The 24,679-nt window shown below is 42.4% G+C and overlaps 1 protein-coding gene across 7 annotated transcripts in view; it reads left to right on the forward strand.

The window, feature by feature from the left end:
• STRBP (spermatid perinuclear RNA binding protein) overlaps positions 1 to 17,259 on the forward strand; it is a 36,793-nt gene extending 19,534 nt beyond the window's left edge. For 2 of the 7 annotated variants that reach the window (XM_014879996.2, XM_088177362.1), the window contains exons 16-17: positions 1,728 to 1,772; positions 6,894 to 7,885. In XM_014879996.2, the coding sequence (XP_014735482.1) occupies positions 1,728 to 1,772; positions 6,894 to 6,988 (140 nt within the window). In that variant the 3' untranslated portion in view covers positions 6,989 to 7,885. The other 5 variants (XM_014879997.2, XM_014879998.2, XM_088177363.1 and 2 more) reach the window with 4 other exon arrangements.
• The last annotated feature ends 7,420 nt before the right edge of the window (positions 17,260 to 24,679 follow it).

Below are 24,679 nucleotides of genomic sequence, written 5' to 3' on the forward strand. Positions count from 1 at the left end.
CCTCTATGAGTGTGAAGCTCAAAACTCTGTGTGCACAGAGCACACAGTTATGGGCATAATGGCTTTCCTGGCTTTATTATTTTATGATTTGTCTTCATAGTTCACTGCCATGGCACAATTCCCAAAACTCTCTTCCTACCTAAGAACCTTCTGGAACATGTGCTGGTTAGCATTAGGAGTGCCTTTTCCAAGAATCATTTGTGAACATGAAGTCAGCAAGCTCAAAAAAAACCCTTCCACATGAATTTTGAGCTCCCAAAAACCCTCTACATGAATTCCACCTGGAAGCATCCAGTATTACCTTCTGTGGTAGCCAGAAATAAAATAATTTCTTTTCATATTCTAGCTGATGGGAAGTCATCATCTGCACTGCATTGTTCTGATTAGCAGAAACAGCTTCTGAAGTCCAAGGGCTTCTGGTTCCCATTTTCACAAGAAAATGGTCATGAAATGGTCACTTTCTCCATCCTCAAATTACTTTTCAAAATGCATTTTCTTTGTGACTCTACAGCGTGTCTGAGGTTTGTGGGAGACATGTGAAAGGAATCCAGACATTATTTTCACTTGTTACAAGAACCACAGATTTGTAAGAATGAGATGCTGGAGATGCCTCAGTCAAAGCAAATCCAGTAGTAGCTTCCAAAAAATAACACTTCTAGTCCTCATGCTCAGGTTTTCAGATTACAGCATGAGCTCTAATTACAGCCTCCAGCAGCTCACACGTGCTAATAGCACAGCCCTGCTGTTTGGGAGCCTTCCTGCCTGGCACCATTGGCAGCATGTCCTCTTCATTGTTCCTGTATGGTCATGTCATTTTAAATATTAAAACCCAGTAATTCATTTTTAATGGCTGTTAACATTGTTTTTGGAACTGTCTGTCTGCCTGAGGAGTCATTTAAGAGACACTTTAATCTGCCAGGGGCATGCTTCTTGCCAGTGTGGAATTATTCCAGAAATAAGTTTAATTTCCCAGTTGCTGTAGTTAAGCTTTTATTGGCCTTGGCCTTCACAGATTATTTCTCTCCATCCCCTCTTCTTCTCAGAAATCTCTTAACTTTTTGGAGTGACACCAGCACTCTCACCAGAAAAAAAACCTGTAAAGCCTTCATGAACTACTGACATGTAGAAACCAATGCTGGTGTTACCTGTGTTGCTTTTTCTCTCAAGCACTTCAGAGTCACCCTCTGTTCTCTGGGGAAAAACTATCTGTTTGTGTGGAGGTGTTCACATGTCTGCTGTGGAACTCTGCCTATCAGAAATGGCAGAGAAAGCAGAATTCACAGGAGCTTTACTGAGGGGGACATGGCATGTGCCACCGGCATCCAGAGTTCCCTTTTTAAAGGAAATTTAGGAGAATGACTGTTCTCTGCATAGACTGCATCTGTGTTTTGAGAAGAACATAAGCAAATATGGGATGTCTGTGTCACACCAACCCCATGTTCTGACAGTGCAGACTGGAGGGATCTGGTGGAGAAGAAAATGCTGAGGAAATGAAATAGGGAATTTTAACTCTTTGATGCTGAGACTTGAGAGGGTCCCTGGCAGCTCATTCTTCAGGCCACGCACAGGAACATTTCAGTGTTTTCAGCAATATTTGTATGTATTGGTGTGAGTTTGGTTTTGCTGTGCTCCTGCTTCAGGCAGAGGGTCCCTGGCCATGTGCAGGTGTGCAAACACTGACAGGCAGAACAGGGAATGACCCCTCTCCCTCCTCTGTTTCCCTGCAGGCTATGGAGCACCCTACGGATACAGCACAGCAGCACCAGCCTACGGTACGTACAGCTCTGTAATTAACTTGTTAGAAATGATGCAGAAACTGTTGTGGCAGTCCAAATGTGGCAGTCCAAGGAGAAATTCAAAGAGATTTAAGCTCTTAAACCATGACAACAACACCACTTTTATGCCATAACCTTGTGGTTCTTTTTTGGTTGGAGTAGCTTTTTGCCTCTGCTTTGCCTGGTCTGTGGAAGGACTGCTTGTTCTAATTGCCTGTTCCCTTCATACTGGAACCCAGTCCAAGTAGTTCCCTTACTTTTTACAGCCAGTCTGTGCTCCATTCAAAGACTACCGAAGGGCCTATTTCAGCATCTCTGACCCAGATCTAGCTAAATGGTGTTACAGTAACATTGGTGATATGTTTGTCCCCAAGTGTAAGTGACTTGTGGACAAAGCTCCCTTAATGCTGTCAACTCTTTGAAGTCTATGGGCAAATACCTCCACCCCTGCAGGCTAAAACACCACTGCTTGGGACACCAGGATGGGTTTTGGGTAGTTGGTACTGGTAGCAATCAGTCTGTGAGGCAGCCAGGACACGGTCATTTGCCACAATGCTTTTCACTATGAAACATGTTCTATTAGGCTGGCAAAGCACTGGTTTCATGGAGATTGTAAAATGAGCTGATAACCAGAGAGCTGTGATGGACGGGTTTTTCTTAACTCGGCTTCTCCCTCCCCACTGGCTTGTTTTATGCTGGACTAACAATGCATTCCTCTAACCGGCCCTTTTGGTTACTTTGAATGAGGTTTATGTGGCAATGGGAGCAGGGCAGTTTGGAGTCAGTGATATGTCCTGGCACACACAGTGTGAGCCCACCAGCCTCTCCTGTGGCAGGGACTGGTCACAGTCTGCTGCTCAAATCACCAGCATGTTTCAAGGCCTGGAGTTTTTCATATGGGAAACTTCTGCTTTTTAACATTTGAATAAGTCATTCTTCCCAAATTTGTCTAACTTGGGCAATACCAACTCCCCTGGTATCATTATAAAAGTTAAAAATATTTTGAAATGTCAATTACATGACTTTTCTAGAGGTATGAGCTCTAGCAGGGCAAAAATGCTGCAGCTTTATGGAAAAAGTTTGCTTTGCCTGACTGGGACCAGCTGGTCCAGTTCTGTCCTGAGAGGGAGAATGGACCCACAGGCCGTGCTCAGTGTAGAATTCTGCCCCAGAATTGGAGCAAACCTCCCTAGTTTTACACCTGCTGACTGGCCCTGTGCTCTGACAGAAGGGCAGCTGGCAGCAGGGCTGTCCCATGGAGTGTTGTCCTTTGTGGTGCATCACACAAGGAACAGCAACATGTTTTCTCAGAAAGAAATGAAAGGAAATTTCGTTTGGGGTATGGATTTTTTTAAAAACCCCTTGATTTTTTTCAAGCATCAGTCTCAGAGTATAACTAGGATTACTGGTATCTGCATGTCTGTGTTTTTACAAGCAGTGACATACTGTAACATGAGGAATCCTTTCCCTGCTCAAGGCAGGAATACAACTGTTACCAAGTTTCCTTGCAGCTTTTCTTGCTTTTTTCATTCATTCTTTTTGATTTGTTTTTTTGTTTTGTTTTTTTCTCATTATGCCTATTTTGGGAGCTGGATTTTAAACACTTAGCTCTATATATGTGACATATCACTGACTTCAAAGCATTGTGGAATTGGATGCCCCCATTTTTCACATAAAGAGTTTCTGTTCTTAATGTCTTATGATTGTGATGCGAAGTTCTGGGATAATGCTTTTTGGCTGTAAGGTAAACATGTCTCTCTGCCTTTGTAAGCTGTTGCATGTTGGGAAACTTCACTTTGATCATCTGGTGCTCTGGAATACCTGCTGTTGCTGCTTTGTGATTTCTAAATGGATACATAGGTTAAATACTAGAATTTAAATAGGCAAGATGAAAAAAACAAACAAACGTTTAATTGTGCAGAAGTTTGTGAGGCCACAAGAACTCTAAAATAACAATGAAATCAGGGCAGATGTCAATCTTTACAGATTTACTACTTCAACACAGGAGAGGAAGTGCAGAATAAGGAAGCAGATGCAGAATTTACTGTAGGTGCTTTGATTTTTGGCTGACCTACCTGGATGCTGATCAAAACTGCTGAACAGTTTCCCTGTGAGCTGTATTTTATGCACAGCAGTGCCTGTCTAGAATATCTGCAATTGCAACTGGCCTGTGAAATTACCTCAGTGTAGAACGAGCTAGTAGAGATTAATTACCATAAAGATTATGAAATAGAACTTCAAGTCTAAATACACAATCTGCTTTTGAGAATATCACTTCCTTTAATTCTATCAAACACCAGGACAAAAATAAAGCAGACTTTAAGCTATAACCATCTGTCTGAAATAGTGCAAAGTGGTGAAGTGTTACTGTTTATGGGACTCTGCACCCTGACATCACATTGACTGACTGATCTGGAAAAGGTTAATGAGAACACTATGTAAGCTCTTATCTGACTTTCTTGGATTGCTAAACTTATTTGGAGTCCTCTCCCTTTCTTCTCTCTGTAGGTTTACCCAAGAGAATGGTTCTGTTACCAGTTATGAAATTCCCAACTTACCCCGTTCCCCACTACTCATTCTTTTAGCAAATGGCAGAAGCTAATTCCTATTGATTGAACAACACAGTACAGTACAGAATGTTAGAAGAAAAAAAGCCTTTTTATCCTGTTTTCTTTGAACACATACTTGAGCAAAGTCATTTGTAAAGAAACATCTTTTTCCTACTTTTTGATTTTAACAAAATGCAAATTTAGTTCTCTAAAACTTGAAAAAAATGTTCTGTGAAATGTTACCTCATTTTCAAATAACTTATACCAGCCTTCTGTTATAGGGAAGAACTAGAAGCTTAAATCTTACGTTTTAAATGAAGTATCCGATTATGTAAAATTAAATTTGTGAAGGATGTATAGAATATAAAACACTGATCACAAATAAACTGTTTTGTTGTAACACAAGAGTACTGCCTGTTTCCTAATGCAGTCACACAGACTCAGTTAATGACCTGTATTTGCTGTAGGGTTATTAAATGCAGGGCATAGTTCTTTAAAAAACAAAAATAAAAATTAGAAAAAAAAAACCCCACATGATAGAAACTTTACAGTTAACATTTAACTTTGTAAATATTATGGTGTGTAATAAACTTAGTAAAATATGGGTTAAAATATTGTTTTATCTTATTTTTTATAGTTAAGCATCAGTACCTGAGTTTCCTTATAGATCAGCATAGTGTAACTGTGATTTTAGACACAGTCTTAATTATCCAAGAAGACTTTTCACTCATACACAAAATGCTGAAAAACAAATGAAACAAAGGGAATTAGTCTGTCTCTGTATAAGGCTGCATTCTGTGAAACAAGTATTAAACAAGTATTAAAGGAAGTTCCCACAGAAGGATACAATTCCAGGGATACACCTTACACCTGTATTGCCCAGAGAAAGGACAACAATAATGTTACAACCAGGTTCTTTAGAGCTCAAAAGCTACATGTTTTCCTTTCTTTTCTGTTTTTACCAAAAAACAAAAAAAAAAAAGAGAGAAAAAAAAAGAAAAAAAATTCCACTTGTTCTTGTGGCCTTCTTCACTTTTAAGATTGTCTGCCCACCCTTGATTTTCCATCCACCATTTCTACAGAAAGCATTTTATTTGTCAATTGTATATTAAACCAAAGGTTCTCCTTTTCCCCCTTACATTTATAAGAATCTAAAGCAGCAACAAGGTCCCCATGAAAACTTGCTATTTAATTGTCCCAGTTCTTGTTGAGTGCTGCTGTGAAAAGTGACACACTTCAGCCATAGGCCAGTACTTTTTTAAGAGTTGGTGCTCAAAGGCAGAGCCCTCTTTTTGATGAGGAGTGTGTGCACCTGTCTGAAATTCCAGGATAGGCCCCAGCTCCCGGATTGGAGTCTCCATGGATTGCTGCGGGCTCTAACAAGGGAATCCAGTGTCTTTATTAAGGTATCACCCCACAAAGAAGCAGCACTGGTGGCTGCACTCTCTCCTCAGCCCTTGCCCGTTGCTTTTCCATAGGCTGCTTTAGTTGCTGCTCTTCCAAAGATTTGCCTTTATTCCCAGTTCTCTAACAGACGCTGCTGCTGAGGCAAGGGGAGCTGTGCCTGTGTTGAGGGTGTTGTAAGAGCGGTGCTTAAAGCAACGTAAAGTTCCTCCTCCCCACAGCCCCCTCCGAAGGAGAGAAATATTAGAAAAGCTGAATAAGGGGTGGCTTATAGAACAAGCTGCTTTCCCTGGAATTAACTGCAGCTGTTATTCTTAAGCTAAGTATCTGTGCTTAGGAATGTGTTTCCATTTCCTCGGTTCTCTCCTGCCGTAGCTCTCGCTTCCGTTTGGTGTCGGTGGTACTTTAATAAAACCTACAGGGCGGCCCGGGAGGGTGAGCCTGGTGTCACCACGGAACTCAGAGCAGGGCCGGGGATGGAGCCAAATTGAGAGGTGCTCACAAATCACTGATCTGTTTTGCTGGCCTATGGATGAAAGGAAGCCATCACGGAGCAGAAAAAGCATGGCTGATCAGAGCCCATTTTTGTTAATCAAATATTCATTAAAGGAATCTTTCCTCCGCACACATTTTTTTTCGCCCCCTCTCTTCTGGAGTTCCCCTGATTGGCAACTGTTTGTAGTTTCCTTTTTTTTTTTTCTGAATCCCCAGTTTTGTAAAATTCCAAACAAAATATTCCGTGAACCAATTCTATACAATGAACATTTGTAAGCCAAAAACTTGTTCTTATTTCAAAGACAAGAAGGGCGCTATGCTCTTTTCCAACATGATGGCAGTCATTTCAGATGATTTATAGAAGTCATTTTTTATTTTTTGTCATTTGTTGGGAGTTACTAACCACATTGTAAACTTGCCCCCTTGCTGCATATTTTACATTTCTCTGCTTTACTGAAAAAATGAATGAGCTGTCAGTTCTTTGTTTAGAAAGTGGTAACCTTGGAAGTGTTAGATGTTTCAATACCTTCAAAGAATTCAAAGTGCCCATTTTACAATGAAAATTCCACTTGCAGCTGAAAGAGCAGAGAAATTTAAATGGAGCTTTAGCTTCAGCCAGTCTCAGAAATTAACGTCAGGTTTTTGCTTCTCTGCTCTTCTCCCACTGTAGGTGGTTTTTTCATTGACAGTCCCTATTGCCAGCCTCTCAGCATCGCACCTTTTATTATTCACTTGGGCCCTCAAGATTTCTTCTCTGACTTCTAGAACCATCAGGTTGTGTGGCTTCAAATGGCATTTTGTACATGTCTTAAAAGCAAGAAAAACGTGGCTCGTTTTGAGGTTTCTCAACTTCAGACATGGAATCTGAGCTTTTTTCTTTTTTTTTTTTTTCCAAAGTGGTTTTTTCACTTCTTGAACTTTGCTCCATGTAATGAAAAGCAATACTTAGTCCAAGCCACAGTCCTCTCTTTGGGTACATAGCAATAGATGTGTATATACTCCTGGTTATTTCTTTACACTAGAAGGGGAAGGACTGGAGCGTTGAGGGGGGAAAACCAAACACCAAATCAAGGCACAACCCGGGTCGAGTGCTGCTTCAAGCACTGAAATCTGCCTTTACTTTCACTATTGAAATCCTTCAGAATTTTAATACTACACTGTATTTGCATGTTTCCTATAAAAGTTGCTACAGAGCTGTGCAATGGTCACTCCTGAAGCAGCAGTGCTTTGTACCATTGTGCATGTCAGCAGACATGAAATGTAGCAAAATGGCACAAGAAATAGAACATATATTTTTTTCCAAAATGTAACTGAATGATATATTCTCTCTCTTCCCCACACCATTGATATGAGGCACAAAAATGGTAGGCCTGAACTTGAAAATCAAGTGGATTACTTTTGTGTCTCTTAAAATCATCACCAAATGATAGGAAAACACAGTATTTGGCAAATATCCAGTTCAAAAACCTTTGCTGCTCTAAATTTACTACGTTTTTTCCCTCTTGAATATTTGTATGTTGATATTTTGAGATTGTCAATCAGCAATAACTGAAAGGTGAATGTTTTTTTAAATGGTATTGGAACATCTATATGTTGCAGCTTAAGACTTCTAAGCAGTTTTCAGCAGGTTAATTCCACTTTATTCTCATTCTCTCCGGACCTTCATAGCCATATGCACTTGTATAAAATAAGCAGAAATGTAGTGACTGTAAGCTGAGATCGTGATATAAAAGGTAAGAGATTTTATTTTCAGCTTAAAGAATATTTTTATTGCTTTTTTTCTAAAAATCTCATATACCTGTGACAATCTTGTATGTGGCACGTTTTTATTATGTCTTGTTAACTCAGTGTTTGAAGAGCTAATACATAGGTCTGAATCCCAACTTTGTATTAAGGCCAATTCAAATACTCCAGTTTCAGTTAAAAAAGAAAATATTAACTAACGCTTAAGAAATTGTTTGGTTTTATCAACAGACTGTGATTTTTCTCCTGTGTAGCATAAAAAGCTGTGTTGATACTGCTGTGTCAGGCACTGCATTCCTTGCATCCCTGTGGACACATTTGGGTAGGTACCAAAGCCAGGCCATGGCCTGCTCTGAATGCCACACTTTGGTTCTGGCCATGTGCAATGCATGATACAATAACGAGAGAAATGATTTCCCTAAATTATTAAATCTAAACTCCAAATGAAGAATTAACAACTTTGATGATATTTAAAATGTAAGTTAAAATGGGCAGAGATCAAGTTACATTAGGCCAAATTAATTCAGGAAACAGCCAGGTTTGCTTCCCTCCTGTGGGTGCAGTGCAGGACAGGAGGGCAGGCAGGCAGGGATTTATCTCTGTGTGAATCCTTTGCTTAGCTGTAGTTTTCTACACCTAGAAATTAGGATACAGCCATCCATAAATAATTGTTTTTAGTTCTGTAGTGAATGTTTTAACAATATTTTACTTAGATTCAGATGGGTTTGGATTATGACCTATTGGTGCACATGATATGTGTCGTTTTAAAGTACTATTTTTTTATTTGTCTTTTAAACCTTGCGTTATGCAAAGTTGCATAGTACAGTACTCCAGAAGTGCAGTACTTGCAGTACTTGAAGTTGCTGGAAACAACTCTTTTTATATAAAAACGGTTAAAAAATAAAAAAGCAAAAGGGAGCAAGTTGCTGCTAATGTATTAGCATTTTAGGGTCTCAATTCAGAGATGAAAACATGAACAACCCCTGACCAGTAACAGCTGACACTGGTGTCAAACAGAAAACCACTTGCTACAGATTATGTAGTGGTGTATCAAGCCCAAAGGTCTGCATCAAAACACTAACAGCAAATATAAACTATATTTGATTTTAATATTGAATCGTGAAATTCACTAAGTAACTGCATGTATAGTTTATCCATTCCTCAGGATAGATGTGGATATAATTCATAGGGAAGAGAAAAAGAGCTGTTCAATAGTGTCAGCTTTGCTCCTGTGGGCAGGAACTTGCACCTGGAGCTGAGGAGCTGTTCCAGGGCCTAGCCATGGAAGCACACAATCCTTCCATGACATCTGCAGGACAACGTCCTTCCTGTTCAGGGGGCAGGTTTCCATCTGCTCTTACCTTCAAGGTGCAAACTCAGGGCTGGATTTGCAGCTCTTCTACAGTCCAGTCCCTTTTAGAGCCTGGCAGGCCCAGCAGTGCTGATCCTGGAGCAGCAGGCTGCTCTGCTCCTTCAAATAGGATATTATATGCATCAAGGTGCATTATAATGAACTTCTCCTGAATATTCCTTTCCTAAGCTTAACTGCTGTCAACCTGACAAGTACTGTCCACTTCAAGGACTGATAATAAACATCTTGCTGACTCTCATTTGATCTGCTTCTTTGTGGACCGTGCTTGGCAGCTTAATCCATCTATACTTCTTTCCAGCAGAATTGCTTTAACTGTGAATTTCTGTATTTTTCTGTCATCACTCTTTTAACTCTTAAAATCTAAGCTTTCCACTCTCCTGCTGTCTTTTCTTAATGATCTCAACTTTGTTGCATCTTTTTTCTCTAGATTTCTCTAACACCCTGCTGTTTTTCACGCAGTAAAGCATTGCAGTATTTATGTCTGAGATGGCCCCTTGCCTTCGCTGCCTCCCTTTTCAGTAGGAGAGAACCATTTTGTGGTATGTGAAACACACAGTGTACTTAAGATTCCTAAATCCTGGGTTCTACAGCCACTTGGAATCAGAGATGAGACCCCAAGGTGCATGATTGCCTGGGAACCCCTCTCATTGATCTGGAACTTGAGCAAAATAGCCCCATGTATGGAAGAGTAGGCTCTGAAGTGCCTGATGTATTCGTGTTTGAGAGAGCAGCCAATTCTATCAGAAGGCTTTAGCCTAATATCAGGCTATTATCTGATGAGTAATTTGGGTAACATCTGCTTCATCAATGTTGCAACAAGCACAGTTTTGCTAAGGCAGAACTAGAAACTCATTTCTTCTGCATAATACTTGTAGGTTTCCTTATAAAAGCCTCCTCATAGGAGCTTGGTCTGAATTGCCTTTTCTGTGAGGCTGGAGGTCTGTTACAGCTACTGAGCTTTGTCTTTCTGCATGTACTCAAGAGCCAAACACGTAAATCTGGTTCTGTATGCTCTGTGCAGCTGCCAGTAGCATTACCAATTCTGGAGTACCTTTTAAGTGGAGCAGAAATGGTATTTTACAGTTTGAATTTCTGGTTCATGGAAAAGAATTCTGAAAAAGTTCCTTTCAATTAGTACATCTATAAATAGCAGAGCAGGGAAAGTCTGTGCCTATACACTACCCACCTTAACTCTCGTTTTAGCTAACCAGATGATCGTGTGTATTTTGGGAGATGGTGTCTGGCACTTAAAGGATTAAAAGCCAGCAATTTACAATAAAGAACCAACCTGTTTAATGTGTTCTCTAGACTGGAAATGAATGGCATCACCACTGACTTTGGAATAACACCCACAGCTTTAGGGGTCTGCTTCAGTCCTACCTAGCCAGTCACATGAGATTCCTCCAGGCAAGCTCTACCTAGAGAAGGCTTCAGAATAACCAGGCTGGTTTGGAGGGCTTGGCTAGCTCAAAGCATGATATGTGGTGCTTCCTGCCATGGTGTTCTCTGTGTGCCAGTGCTTGCTGTCTTCCTTAAGCACACATAGAGGAGCTGGAACACGGTGACCTTATTGCTGGGCGTTTCGCCAGTTGCATGGAGGGAGGCCAGCCTATGCTCCTGAAGGGAATGTGTAACACGAGGCCTCGGTTGCCCAAGCAATTTCTGTTGGACACAGTGCACAATCCAACCCTCACAAAGGCAATTTAGTGCCTGGGTAGGTGGTTCCTAATCTGTCTAATTTGCTGTCGTGTAGCCAGTGTGAGCTAATTAGATGATTCAGCAATTGTCATGGCTCCCCACTTCATGAGCTGTAAATGCTGCTGCCACAACTTTCACTGCTGTTAAATATTTTTGCTTCTGTGAATTCTGTCCTCCTGCCCTATCTTTTCTGATCATCTTCTAGTATCCCAGTAAATAACTGATTCTCTCAAATTATGAAATTGTTACATGTAAGTATCTAGATTCTTAAAAACTTTTAATCAGACTGTGAAGCACTTCAGAGAAACTAGTTTTCCTACAAATATTTCAACTTATTCATGTGCCAGAGGACTATTACTACTCATTAACAAGGATCTGAAAACTGCTCCAGTATCATCTCTCATCTCTGGAGACAAGGATTCTTTCTTTGAGAACACTTGCCTTCTGGTAGGAAAAAAAGATTTAAAGCGTGTCTTAATAAAAGTGTGCCCTCAAGCCCCTGAAAGAACTTAATTGGGGGAAAGTGCACAAATCTAAAATTATTTGAGGCTTTTTGCTTTCATTGAGCTATTGAGAACAATTTCTCTGACAACAAGTTCCTCAGAATATTAGGACATAGAAAATGCAGGAGGAAGGGGCATGAAAATTTTTCAAGTAGTCTAGGAAAAAACTCTTTTGTTTGTTGGCTGTTCAGCTATGGGACATCATTCTCTTGTCACTTCTTTATCTCCAAGACAGCAATAAATGTGAGCAGCTTTAACATACCATCTCTGATCCAGCCCTGGCAATGTCCCTTGGAGAGTGAGTGTGGCACTCCCTGGTTTTTCTGCCACCAACTCCCTGAAACAAAGTCCCTTGCTTCATTTGTAATTCTGCATCTGTATTTCTGAGCCAGTCTAGAGGAAGGATTGCTGAATGTCCTTCCAGATCTGTATAAATGACGAGACAGAATTTCAGTTTTTACTCAGACAAAATTACAAGTTTCCTTCTGCCTCTTGTGCTCGGTATACTGAGATATGCTCACTCAGAATTAGAACTTCTCGCCTTCAGCTAAATTCTAAGACAGTTGCCTGTTACTTAATGAAGGGAAAACTATGTCCCAGCCTCACTGAGTTCCAAGTCACAAAGCAGCTGACAAAAACAGCTCCTATTTCCGGTGGCTTGGGAAACAGCACGGGAGCTCTGCTGCTGTGGATTCCTTTGGATACAGGATGAGATGTGTCAACATGAAATTCAGACTGCTGTTCTCAGTCATGAAGCTGACTAAGATGTCTCCTCTCTGGCATCAAAAGAATGAAAATGAGCTCTGTGCTGGGCACACTGAGGAGCTCTGTTAGGAACGGCTGTTCTGTCTCAAAAAACAGTAACTCAGCTCGAATGTTCAGCACACAGACCCTCTTGGGCTTCCTGCTGAATAATCCAGTGAAAAATGAGATATTTTATTGACTTGTTTAAAGCAGAGCAAAGAGACAGGGTAGCTGAATCTGCTGTCCTAGTACAGGAGACAGCTTGTCTAATGGCTTGTTGGTTTCATTCCACTGGAAGTGGAAATTCTGCTAAAGTCATTTCAGAGCACTTCACCAGAGAAACCCAGCACTGAGGTCCTGTGCCTGTGGACCACAGCAGCAGTTTCACGTGCACTTTCTTTTGAACATAAACCATTTAAGCCAGTGGTTAAGTTTTTGGCATTAAGAGAACTGTCATCACTAAACTGTTCTATTACTTAACCCCAGGGTGATGTCTCCTTAGCTTTATTTGTATTATCTGAATCCTCACCTATTTATGTCCAGCTATTCTCGTGCTTGCTTTTTCTGCTCATAGATATGGAATTCACTTGTTGGTTTGTAACTGACATGTGAGACAATACAAAAGCACAAGAAGAACACATCTGTCTGTTCCTCTGTCCACTCCTCTCTCTAGAGTTTCTTAGGAGAAAGGGAGCTCTTCCTCCCAGACCCATCTGATGCTGTGTAGGCAAGGCAGTGCTTTTCTGTGAGTTAGTTAAGAGAAAAGTTTAGCCAGTAACGTTTAAATTCAGTAACGTGGGGTTTTTTCCTCCAGTTCCTGAGATTGCATGAAACATTCAGACCATATTGTTTACCTTGATGTTTTTGAGGAGCTCAATGTCCAAAAGTGTTGTGGGGAGATGTGCAGTTCTAAAGCATATCTCTCATTTTGGATGTTGTTTTATCTTGTATTTGGTGCCTTAACTCTGTACAATTTAAGGTCATATATACTGTATCACAGGTAGTTCAGTAGCTGTGTACTTGAAAAGAACCCATCAAGCCTAGTCTATAGAAACTCTTGCACAGACTGAAGTCTTCTCAGGGGGAGTAATCTTCCATGATTAATTAGTAATCCATCAAGAAGTGAGAGTTATAAGAATGTAAAGAACATTTACAAATTTTAACTGCAGAGACTGAACTTTTCTGAGACTGAATTTATCTGATTTCTAACTTCAAAGGTTTGGGGTAGTAAGAGAACTAAAGCTGCAGTCTCTTCTATGCTGTGTAAGTAAACAACTTTGAAATGTTTTCTCACCAGCCAGAACCGCATGTTTGTGAAAACCTCTGGACTGTTATCTTTACCAGAATAATTAACACTTAATTTTAAAAGGCATTAATTGAATGTAACTGGTTATCCTTCATTGGTTAGTGCAAGACAGTTGGAATGAGTAAGAGCTGCAGTTAATTTTGAATTAATTAAACTTAAGCCTCATTCATACCTCTAATCAGGATCTAGAAGCTCCAGCTGCCTTATGCTGCTTTGCAGTTCATGAGGTGTAGTGCAGCATCAGCTTCAACACAGAATTTCTGAATGCATCTGGTTCTGGCAGAATACACTGAGGTGAGAGAGAGAAAAGATAACAATGGAAGTGAGTATCATTCTGCAATTTTAGAAGTAGAGCATCATAGAAGTTGGAGGAAAAGTTGCACTGCCTTTTCCAAGTCCATTAAGAGAGTCTGTGGTAAAACCAGGAGGTTTATGTGTGCTGGGGAAAGCCAGCGGCCTTGTGTACTATGGGCAGGGGGAGCTGGGATTGCTTTTTCAATAGTTAGTGAGAAATCAGGTAAGAGGTTTAAGCTATCCATACAGCAGGCTAAAATCTGTTAATGATGTTGCTACAGGAGATGAATTTATTTTTTCTGTTCAGTAAACAAGTCCAGGATTGCTGGTTTTCCAGAGGAGGAATGCGAGAAATCTCATGGACAGATTTTGTTTCCTGCTGCAGCCCTACCCAAAACAGGGAGATAGTTCCAGGCAGTATACAAAGCATTCATTTGAATTTTGGGAGGGAAAGGAATAAGAGTAATTTGCTCAGAAGGAATAGTAGTTAGTTATTTCTGCAATGCCCACAGTATTCTAGACAAGCTGCCTTTACACAGAGGAGCATGGTAACAAAGGAGATCCTGCTCCCACAATGACCTGTGTAATGTACATGTTTCAGGTCACCAATATTGGTGTAACTCCTTATGACAAAGTAGGTTCATCTTACCAGCAAATTGTATTTTGACATTCTATCCACTTCTATTTTTTAAGCTAAAGGGGTGTTAATCATAGCACTCATCTGTTTCGAAGGGAGTGGAGCAGAAGGTAAGTTTTAACTTCATACTTTGAAGCTGCTATGAATAGATTAACAGTGTTCCATGGAAACAACCTGATGTACTTTATTTTCTTCGAGCTTCATTTCTGTGTTCTTGCAAAAGCACAAGCTTGCGTAAGCGTAATCAATACAAAGTTACTCAGGGTACTGCATCATCTCTGCAGTGGACACTAACTGCATCTTAAGTCAACAGGCACACATAAATCAAGCTTAATTAAGAGGAACAGGACATCTTGGCAAGTTTTGCTTTACTACTGGCACTGCTACAATTTAATGATCTATGCATACCGAAATGTGTGTATTGCTGCACTCCCAACAGAATGTGAGTCTTGTAAGGGTGTCCTGTAATGTAACAAAGTCAGGGTATGAGAGACAGTATTTATTCTTCTGTCATTATTTTCACAAAGAACTCTTTCTAAGCAGATGGAAAGTCATTCTGCTCAAAGGAGAATAACGGTGGGCTAGAGAACATTCAGAGCAGTACAGCTTTTGAAAAGTTAGTGATCCTATGAATTTAATTACGCAAATCCTGATTCGCAGTACAGATTCTTTCCTGTGTTTTTGAACTCATATCACTGTTTCCCTGCTCAAAATAACAGGATAAAGACAAGTGTAGTTTGCTAATAACATCTATTGTGTGGAAATCCACATACACTGGAAGAAAAGGGAGGCTGTACTGCAGAGGGCATATTCAACTACAGAGCCATTCTCTGGGCAATGCTGCATAATTTAGGAGTGGGTAACCATGCCTTCAGGGACAACATGACACAGAGCAGATGGTTGAAAGAAAAATATCACAGAAAAAAGCCTCCAAGCTTTGTCCAGTCATACATTTACCCCTCCCTGCAAAAGGGGACAGGTACATTCATACACACGTAATGAGTTATCTGTCAGGCATCACAGAGGTCCTTAAGGACAAATGTTTTGGAGCCAGTCTCCTTTTGGAAAAAGGAGGAAGTTGACTCTGTCTTCCAATTCCAAGGTGCAGTGTCTTATTTCTCATCCTAACCCTAAGTCAATATTTATTGATCAAACTGACTAAGCTTTTTAGGCCGACCAGCTCTCTACGAAGCAATTCTGTTCTCTTGAGCCTCTGCAGGGGCCAGTAACTGGTGCTTAACTACTGCTTCCGCTCCGGAATGTCACCAGAGCCAGCCTGGGACACTTGCACTTCTCAGAGAGCAACGCTGCTGGGGTGGGGGCTCTCCAAAGCACTGAAGTACTACAGCAGAGCAAGTCCCAGTGGGCTGTATGCTTTTTAAAGTCCTGTCCAGTTCTTAGTGACAAAGTTGAGCATGAAACCTGTACTGCCAAATGTACCAGCCCCTTGCTGAGAAGGGCATCAATGGGAAGCAGTCTCAGAAGTGGAGATTTTGAGGAAAGGCTGGTGCTTTCCAAGGCCAACTCACAGGCTTTTTTTTTAATGGTTGAATTTCCACCCACCAAAAATCACCATCAACTAAACCAATTAAAATTGCTGCTAATTTGGGCTAAAATATCACCTTTGTGTAACCCAAACTACCACCATCCATGCATCTAAAGAATTCCTAAGCAAAGACTCCTCAGGAGGCACAGCCCTTCTGACAGGAGATCTGGCAGTGCAGTCTGATGTGACTTTTCTGATGATAATTACTTCTCCAAGACAAGGAAAAGACAGAGGCAGTGCTTTGGGGCAGTGTTTCATGCTCAGCAAGTTTGTAAAAGGAAGGAATGCAATTCTCTAAATCACTTGTACTGTATTTGTTTCTAGACTTGAATGAATTTCACTTTTCCTTTGTGAGTCAGCGTATTAAACGTTAAAGAAAAGGTCTATTTTTCTAAATCTCTTTCACCAATAGAGGTCTGACCTGCAGCCAAGAGATGGATTTATTTATCCACAGAGGATGGAGTGTTTATTTTTGAACTAAGATTGGATATGGCATTGAATAAAAAGAAGTATGACCTATAAACGATCTAAACCTTAAATACTATGAACGAATTCCACAAATTAGTAATATGGTGGACGAATCCATCTTTCTTCCCAATAAATCTCTCTCAAAGAAGTTACCCAGAATTGAACTTCCAAATGAAGTACAAGAGATCCTTGTGGTCTAATTACACACTACTTTCAAAATACTTCAGTTTTCTCCCAATCTGTAATCAGTAGAGAACAATGATGACTGAACTATTCCCAACTATAAATAAAGCAATCTCAAATAAAGTAATTTGGCAACAACCGTGGCTATTTATAGCACCAAAAGTGTAATCTGAACATTCGAATTTTCTAAATTTGGTAGCAGTTGAGTGGGAAGAAAAATAACTGCACAGTGAATTTTGAATTGAGCTGTTATCTACTCACTAGCCAAAAAAGCCTGCAAATGTAAAGGGAACGCTCTTTGTACCTTCAGTTGCTTCCTCCCGTGCTGCTGTACCCCCTACACTTGGCTTCATTTGGCTTCTGTGCTGTGGTTTGTACGCCAGCCACTGTTACTGACTGTACACAACACGATCTGCACTGTAATCTCGGGTCATTTCCACTGGTTGTAACCCAACACTACAGACTTCTCTGTATATAAAACCAGAACCATGTCCCATTTGCTTCCAATAGCTCCAATAAAGACTTATCTCTGTAAACAGGAATGACGGCCTAATGACTGGTTGGGGGGGCTGGTTTCAGGGAGCAAATTGCCTTCAAGGGGTTCCTGAAGCCTGGGATGCCAAACCACAAAGGTCCGTTGTGCCTGAGTCAGGTAACAAGCTCAGCAGAAAGGAGAGACAGGCTCCCAGAGGCTGCAGTGTTAGCAGAGACGACTTGGAGATGCAAACATAAAGCACATTTATGCTGCAACAAGCAGAATGCATTCCTTCACAGAGGCGAAAGCGAATAGAGCATTACCGGATTGCAGCTTACAAGGGCTGCTGCACACAAGTACCTCTGGGGGTTTGACTTGGAAGCAGTGCCAGAAAAGCCCAGAGAAGGCAAGTTCCACTCCAAAAAGAAATCTGGACAATTCCTAGTCTTTAGCTACTTAGAAAAACTGGATGTTTATTTTCTTAAAAGATAAATTACACACTTGAAGAACAAGTAAGGTTCTTTCAAAGTTCCCTCCACCCCTCTCATTTCACTGTGTTTCTTAAACATTAAATTCCTGTGGGCCCAGTTTGTCCTCTGAGGTCCAAAGCAAATCCAAGCAATTTCCTTGTCCGGAGCCACTGAGAGCAGGATTTGGGGATACCATGACAATTGTGTGGCTGGTATTGTTTGCTCGAGGTTGCAACTCATGGTAAGATTTACTGGAATATACACATATGTCCAGCTGCCTGGAGTTACAGAACCCAGCTGTACTCTACAAGAGAAGTCAGTGAACATATAATGTTACTTTGCTTAGAAGTGTTTTTCTGGTCTTGAAATGCTGAATTGAAGTCTGAGTGTAGAGATCATTAATCAAATTCAGAGGAGATCAGACTTGAGAAGGGATTAGAAACTGTTATAAGCTGACTATAATTGAGATTGCTCTTAATGAAATGAGATATATGAAATCCCACAGCATAGAATATATGATTACTGGACCAGGACTTGGTGTGAGACTTTTCCCTTGGACAGGCCAGTGTGCAGCCAGCCCAGACTGCTGGTGCACTGCAAACAAGTCAGTTATGCACAAAGAGCTACTCAGGGACAACTGTACCAAACCAAACACAACCACGCATCACTTAAAATGTAGAGCTGTATCAAATATTTAGCAAGTAAGATCAACAAAGAACTGAACAGAGTCGCTTAAGAAAACATCATTAACACTTAACTGAAACTGAAGTCAGTCTTGCCTACTGTATTAGCATAACGCCTGTCTGTGCTCATGCCTGATGTTAGCTGGCTCACTAAGAAGTCATTCCAAAAGCTCCCTCGGGATTATCATCTCTGAGGTGCTGAGAAGGCTGACAGCTTTTCGGCAGCAGCCTGGCAACTGCTGGTCAGTGACAGCTCCGAGCGAGCTGGGCCCGCTCCAGGAGCTGCCGGGCATTCTGTGGCCTCGAGGAACGGGAGAGGGGCACCTGTGGGACATGGGAGAAGCCACACAGCACTGGGGCTACACTGACTGCTAAAGGAGGTTGGCACATCCTTCTTCTGTCATTGTGAAAATGCCTGGCATCTCCTGCTCACTTTTACTCCTGTACTGCTGTAGCTAAGCTAACTTTGCCCAGGCAGTTACAGAGTATCTTGCTTGGAAAGACAAGGAAGCTGTGATTTGTGGCACAAATCCCTCCCCATCCTCCCCTCACTTCCTGCAAACCAAGAAATGCCCAAGTCCATTTACTTTTCCTCCGCAACCTGCAGTGCCTCTCCTTATGAATCTGCAGCTGAATGCACACAGTGAAATCTGCAGCAGAAAGCTCCTTCCTTCCAGGCCCTCCCAACACTGCTTGACTGCCCCATCCCCTGCTGGCACAGCACTGAAGGGAACCATGCAGAAGGAACCATCTGCTTAACAAGCAAGATGTCCAGTTCATCTTGCTGCAATCAGCATCACCTTGGAAAAGTGTATTTGATTACAGAGGAAGCAGGAAAAAAATATTGATTGACTGATGTCCAAGCTTGACTGATGTCAAGCAACTAACAAACCAGCCTGTAACTTCCATGTGCAAAGAACTGCTGCATCTATAAAGCTGCCCGAAACAGCACCCCTCTTTCTGCAAGAAGTGTCACCTCCCTTAATTGCTCACGACATAATGCTGACTTTGGTGGTTTGCTGCAAGGTTGAGTTCCAGCAAGTCAGCTAGAAAGAGTTTTTCCCATTGGCTAAGCTGTAAATTATCCTTCTCTTTTGTGACCCCAATCCTTGGTACAATCAACTGAAAGAACCTGGAGCTTCCACTGCTTTCAGGGCCCTGAATTCATCTTCACTTTGTGCTATAGTTCCAGCACATTTATTTGTAATGCTATAAAAAGCCTGTGTGTACTCTTGTTACAGTTACAACAAAAGGCCCTTTCTTGCTGCAGGCATGAACATGAGGCAAAATCCTAAAAAGGCCTTTAGATCCCAAAAAAGGGTCACATACCATGCACAAATAACACTTCCCTCTTCCCCTTTGCTTAGGGGCTGGCACACACCAAAGGTGGGATTTCCTGCCTGCAGTAAAGGCAGGCTCAGCGCTCTGCTGGTTCTGATTCATTTAAAAGGGACTTTTTTTTTTTTTTTAAATCTGAGTAACTTTGGATTACAGTAGAAGAGAGAAGGCTAAACCAGGGCAAGATGACAAAATACAGCTCAGTAAATCCAATTATGTAGCCCTGCAAAGCAGCTCCACACAAACTCCTATACTGCCAATACTTCAAGTCTTGAGGTAGCCACAGGACTCCTGCATCCAGCACAAAGCAAGCATATGGACAGGGGTTTGAGCTGCTCAGGTCAGTTATCCTGGGTGTAAAGAACTATTCGGTTTTGAGAAAGATGCTGCTACATGTAGAAGACGTGTAACTTCTGTCTGCACATTGAACTACTCTCTCTGAGATCAAATGAATAAAAACTTGAATGGAATTTAGAACTTTCCAGTTAGAGTAATTACTGGCCTTCTCTCTCTGTCCCAGCCTTAGGAATGTGCAGCACCTAAAGCATGTCTAAAGACATTCAGAGTTCAGGCTACTCCTGCAGTGCTGAAACTGGGGGCACCCAGGAGCTCTAGTTTGCTGTTCAGGTTTACAAGCAGCAGCCATATCGTCCATAGTTGGCAGCAGTCTGGCACAGGCTCCCACAGCCCCTCTGGCTGAGGGTTTGCCTCGTTCCACACATAAACCACCTCAGGGAGATGCACACTCATCATGGTGTGCAACACCATCCCTTCCCCTCCATGCTAGATGAGATCTTGCTCCTCAAGTGATTCCCTGTGGCATTATGCAGCAGTCCTGCCATGCCCTGAGTAGGTGGCAAGCTCAGATATACATTGCTCTGCAAGCAACCAGCCTTCATCCTCCTCCTCTTTCCCACCCATTCGCTCTGGTGCACCAGTATTAATTACCATCAAACCACTTCTCTAAGCTAGCAGAGCCTCCAGGACACAGAAGGCATTAGATCACTCCCCTGTTTTCCGGGCAGCCAACACTTGTGCCAAAACCTCAGTGGTTTGCTGTGGTGTTCTGAAAAGAATTGATAAACCCTTTTGTGACAGCTGACAGTGACACAGCACTGCCATCTCAGTTAGTCCTTTACTACCTTCTCTCATGCACAGCAATTGAATAAAATCTGCACCACAGTTTTCTTTTCCCTGTGTGGCATAAACTGACCAGCCACATCAGAAAACTGCATCAGGAATCATTCTAGTGTCCCCTCCCAAATGACATTTATGATTGTGGCTCCAAGGCCCCCTTTCCCCATCCACACCACCAGCTCTATGCATGAACAGACGCTCACAGCAGGGAGTTTAAACACACAGCTTGGATGTTTTCATGGCACATGCTAACTGTGCTCAGCACGAGGAGGGCTTCTGCTCAGAGCTGGCAGCCTGCAAGTCTCATCTCTTCTGCACCTTCTGGAGCCTCACAGCCCAGTGCGGCTGCGATTCCACCTTAAACACTGCAGCACTTCCCTAAAAATCATGACTTTTGCCACACAAGCTGTTGATTAAGATGGACTTCTGCAATTCCATAACTGAAGCAGCCTGCTCACTGCCATAAAACAACCTGCACTTGGACTCCTGATCCCCTCCAGTCACTGCCATGTTAACCCCCACACCAAGGGCCCGTAAGGTGAGATCTTGGGAGACCAACTCATGTCACCTTCAGCTGTAACTCAAGCCACTAAACGTGATTAAAAAATACTTTTGCCCTAACGTTTTAACTAACAAATATTTTAAGTTTTTTCTATAATGAAATACTTCTGTGATAAACTTTTGCTATAAAGTTTGCTACATCTTCTATCTCAACCATTATTAATAAACAGAGGATCAGAACGATTTACCTGTAAGTTCAAGTTGTATTAGAAACACATCACATAGATTTACTTCCAAGACACTTCAATTTTACTACACTTCCTCCTAGCAGATCATTTTTGCACAAGAACATAATACAACCTTCTGATCAGATTTGTAGGACTTGTAGGAGGAACCCATTAATTACTTAACCAGCAGTCAGTGGTGTGATTGGCTTCTCATGCAGGTTCTCCATACAGAGAACAGCCCACTCAGCCACTCATCACATTATAGATCAAACAGCTCCACTTTATTAGTTCTCACAGACTATTTCAAAGGTTTGCACCTCAGGAGGCCTCAGCTCAGACCTGCCTGTGACAGGCTGCCATGAACATCACCCACCTCCTGCTGAAAGGCTGCTGCTGCTGCATGGGAAGAACTCACTGCCTGCCTCAGCCTGAGGGGCCTGGGGTGTGTCTGCAAGGGGAAAAGAACAGATGAGACTATTTAAACCCCGTGTAAATTAAGGATAAAATTTTACACCTTCTCCACAAGGGCCATTAATGCACTGCAAGTTTTGCACAGGTTTTCCCCAAAGTATCATTCATCTTGAGCGGTTATTGTTTGGATCTAAAGCTCTGCTGTCCTCCGCTGCTCTGGTGCTCTTTTAACACCGGGAGACTCTGGAAGAGCTCGGGGAGGATCTGCATGGTTCCCTCAGGAATCCCCACCCCGCCCAAAGGCAGCTACTCCCCTCCAGCCCAGCAGTTTAGTGGTGTGCCCGCGCCCAGCACCTTCGTCCCGCCGGACAGCCCCTGCCCGGGCCCGCTCCAAGGCTCCTTCCCGGGCACGGCGCCTCGGCTTCCCCGTCCCTCACGGCAAACAAAATGGCGCCGCGGGCGCCCTCACGCCCAAGGGCTGCTCCTGCTGCCAATCACCCGCCAGCCTATCAGAGCTCGCCGCGGGCCGCGCGGAAAGCGCGGGAAACCGTGAGGGAGCTGAGGCGGCGTCCGGCGGGGTTTGAGGAGCTGCAGGGTCCGGGCCGGCCTTGGAGCCCTTCCTCGGCTAAATCCACCTCAAACAGCTCGGTTCTACTTCAGTTAGCTCGGTTCCACTCATCTCCCATTCCCTGAGGAAATGCTTGACTTCAATGTTAAACTCAACAAACATGGCTCCCGAGCTGCTCGCCTCACAGCCCGAGTTTCCTACCGTGCCTGTGGCCGGAGTAATCCGAGGGACTGCCCTCAGGTCCCAGATGACACTGTCGTGCTCGTTAGTATGCAGAAAACGCAGCAAAACCAAGCCTGTGTTGCTCAAATGCATTAGGATGTGCAGTGGTAAATTCTAGCAAAATCTCTATGAAGAGACCTTGATGGTCTTTGGCAATACAGAAGGAAAAATACTGCACAATAAAGTGATGAGGAAAGGAGAAAAAATTAAAATAGAAAGCAACCCGCTGAGAGTCCACTGATGGCTCATTTCCAGTTTGTTTTTTTTTTATTTGGGAAGGACTGTCAGTTCAGTTTGTGGGCTCACAGGAGCTCCCCTGGTCCATCAGGGCTCCGGGCACGGGGCTGGGCGAGCCGCCCGCCCGCAGTGCTGCCCCCGCACCCGCCCAGGGCTGGAAAACCTCCTGGATTAAACTCTTATGTTAGGCACCGCCAAAGTGTCTAAAGTTAGGCTGGATGAATGTGAGCCAAGCTGTTGAACAGATGGAGTGAAATCCTCCTCTTGATAACAGGAACTTTATATCACTGCCACAGATAAGAAGGGCAGCTAAAAAAAGTCAGGGAGGTAGTTATATAAATTTCAAGACGGCTTACCAGCAATGCTTAAAGGTAAAACTTTCCGATAGATCCTGAATATCCACTTCCAGCTGCAGACCCTGAGCTGCCAAAAAGTTCTGCAACACAAATGAGATTGTGACACTCGAGCTCCCACACTGAGACCATTGGAACTTAATGGTACAGCACAAACACGCAAAACATTTGGAAGCTGGAGCCTGGGGCACAGGAGATTAATCCCAGCATCAGCAGACTGGCACTGAGCTGGAGTTCAGTGCTCAAACCCAGCTGAGGCACACGTGAACAGAAAGGTGATTGACTACCAGGAAATAACTGTCTCATTAATGCCCAAATGCTACCAAACACACTCATTCCTTTTCTCTTACAGGGCTGTAAAATACTCATGCTTACAGCAGCTCTGACTCAATGTGGTTTTTCTACCTTCCTTATTCATAGTTTTGAACATCTGCAAATTCAATTTCCTCATCTTAGAATTGACCTGCTTCCTTGTCTTTCACACGTAACTGTGCTTCCAAAGATGCACATCTCAGCACTGGATCCATTTTTCTTAATTAGCTTAATTTTCTTAATTGGATATTTCAGATGGAGTTGGATGTGAAATACATTGGTAATATTTATTTCTGAGCTCCAAAAACCTTCAGGTAGGCATCTAAAGTAATCCATGGAAAATGACTACGGAGTGTTTTGGATGAAATGCTGTGAAACAATTATGCATGTTCTGCATCCATACTAAAAAGGGAGCATATGCTGCATGCAATTTGAAGGTAATGTTTATTTAGAGAGTGGAAGAAATCTAAACAATAAAGCAGCTTTTTCTCTTCCCTTGAGTACCTCATTTTTGGAGGAAAGTACACTATCACACTATTTCCCAGTCCCTTTGAGGAAGACAAGTGGATGAAGCGTTCTTGGGTTGCTTCCTCCTGTCCCCTACTTACCTTTAAACTTTCTCTAAAGGTTGCAATTACAGAGAAACTGCACAGCTGACCTTACCAAGGGCTGCACCTCTGGGAAGACAAAACAGCAGAGACCACACACAACCACATAATTCCATTCTCTTAAAGCAAAATATGGCTGGAGAAGTGACATCACAGCAGCCTCCTAGAGCAGGGCTGCTTTCTGAGACACCTTTGGTGGTTTTGGTGACAAGAATCCCTTTGCTCTCCTGGTTATCTCTGCAGAACACAGGGCTGGGAGCGGAGCTGCCCCGTGACCCAATTAGTGCAGCCCTGAAGTCGTGCGGGCTCAGCCACGGCTACAAAACCCTGCTGAAGATGACATGAACCACACTTGACCCCACAGAATTTGTTACTGATGGTGATAAGCAGAGATAGCCTACATTTATTTTGCAGATTCAA

Source organism: Sturnus vulgaris, chromosome 22, assembly GCF_052056855.1.
Source record: "Sturnus vulgaris isolate bStuVul1 chromosome 22, bStuVul1.hap1, whole genome shotgun sequence".
NCBI lineage: Eukaryota > Metazoa > Chordata > Aves > Passeriformes > Sturnidae > Sturnus > Sturnus vulgaris.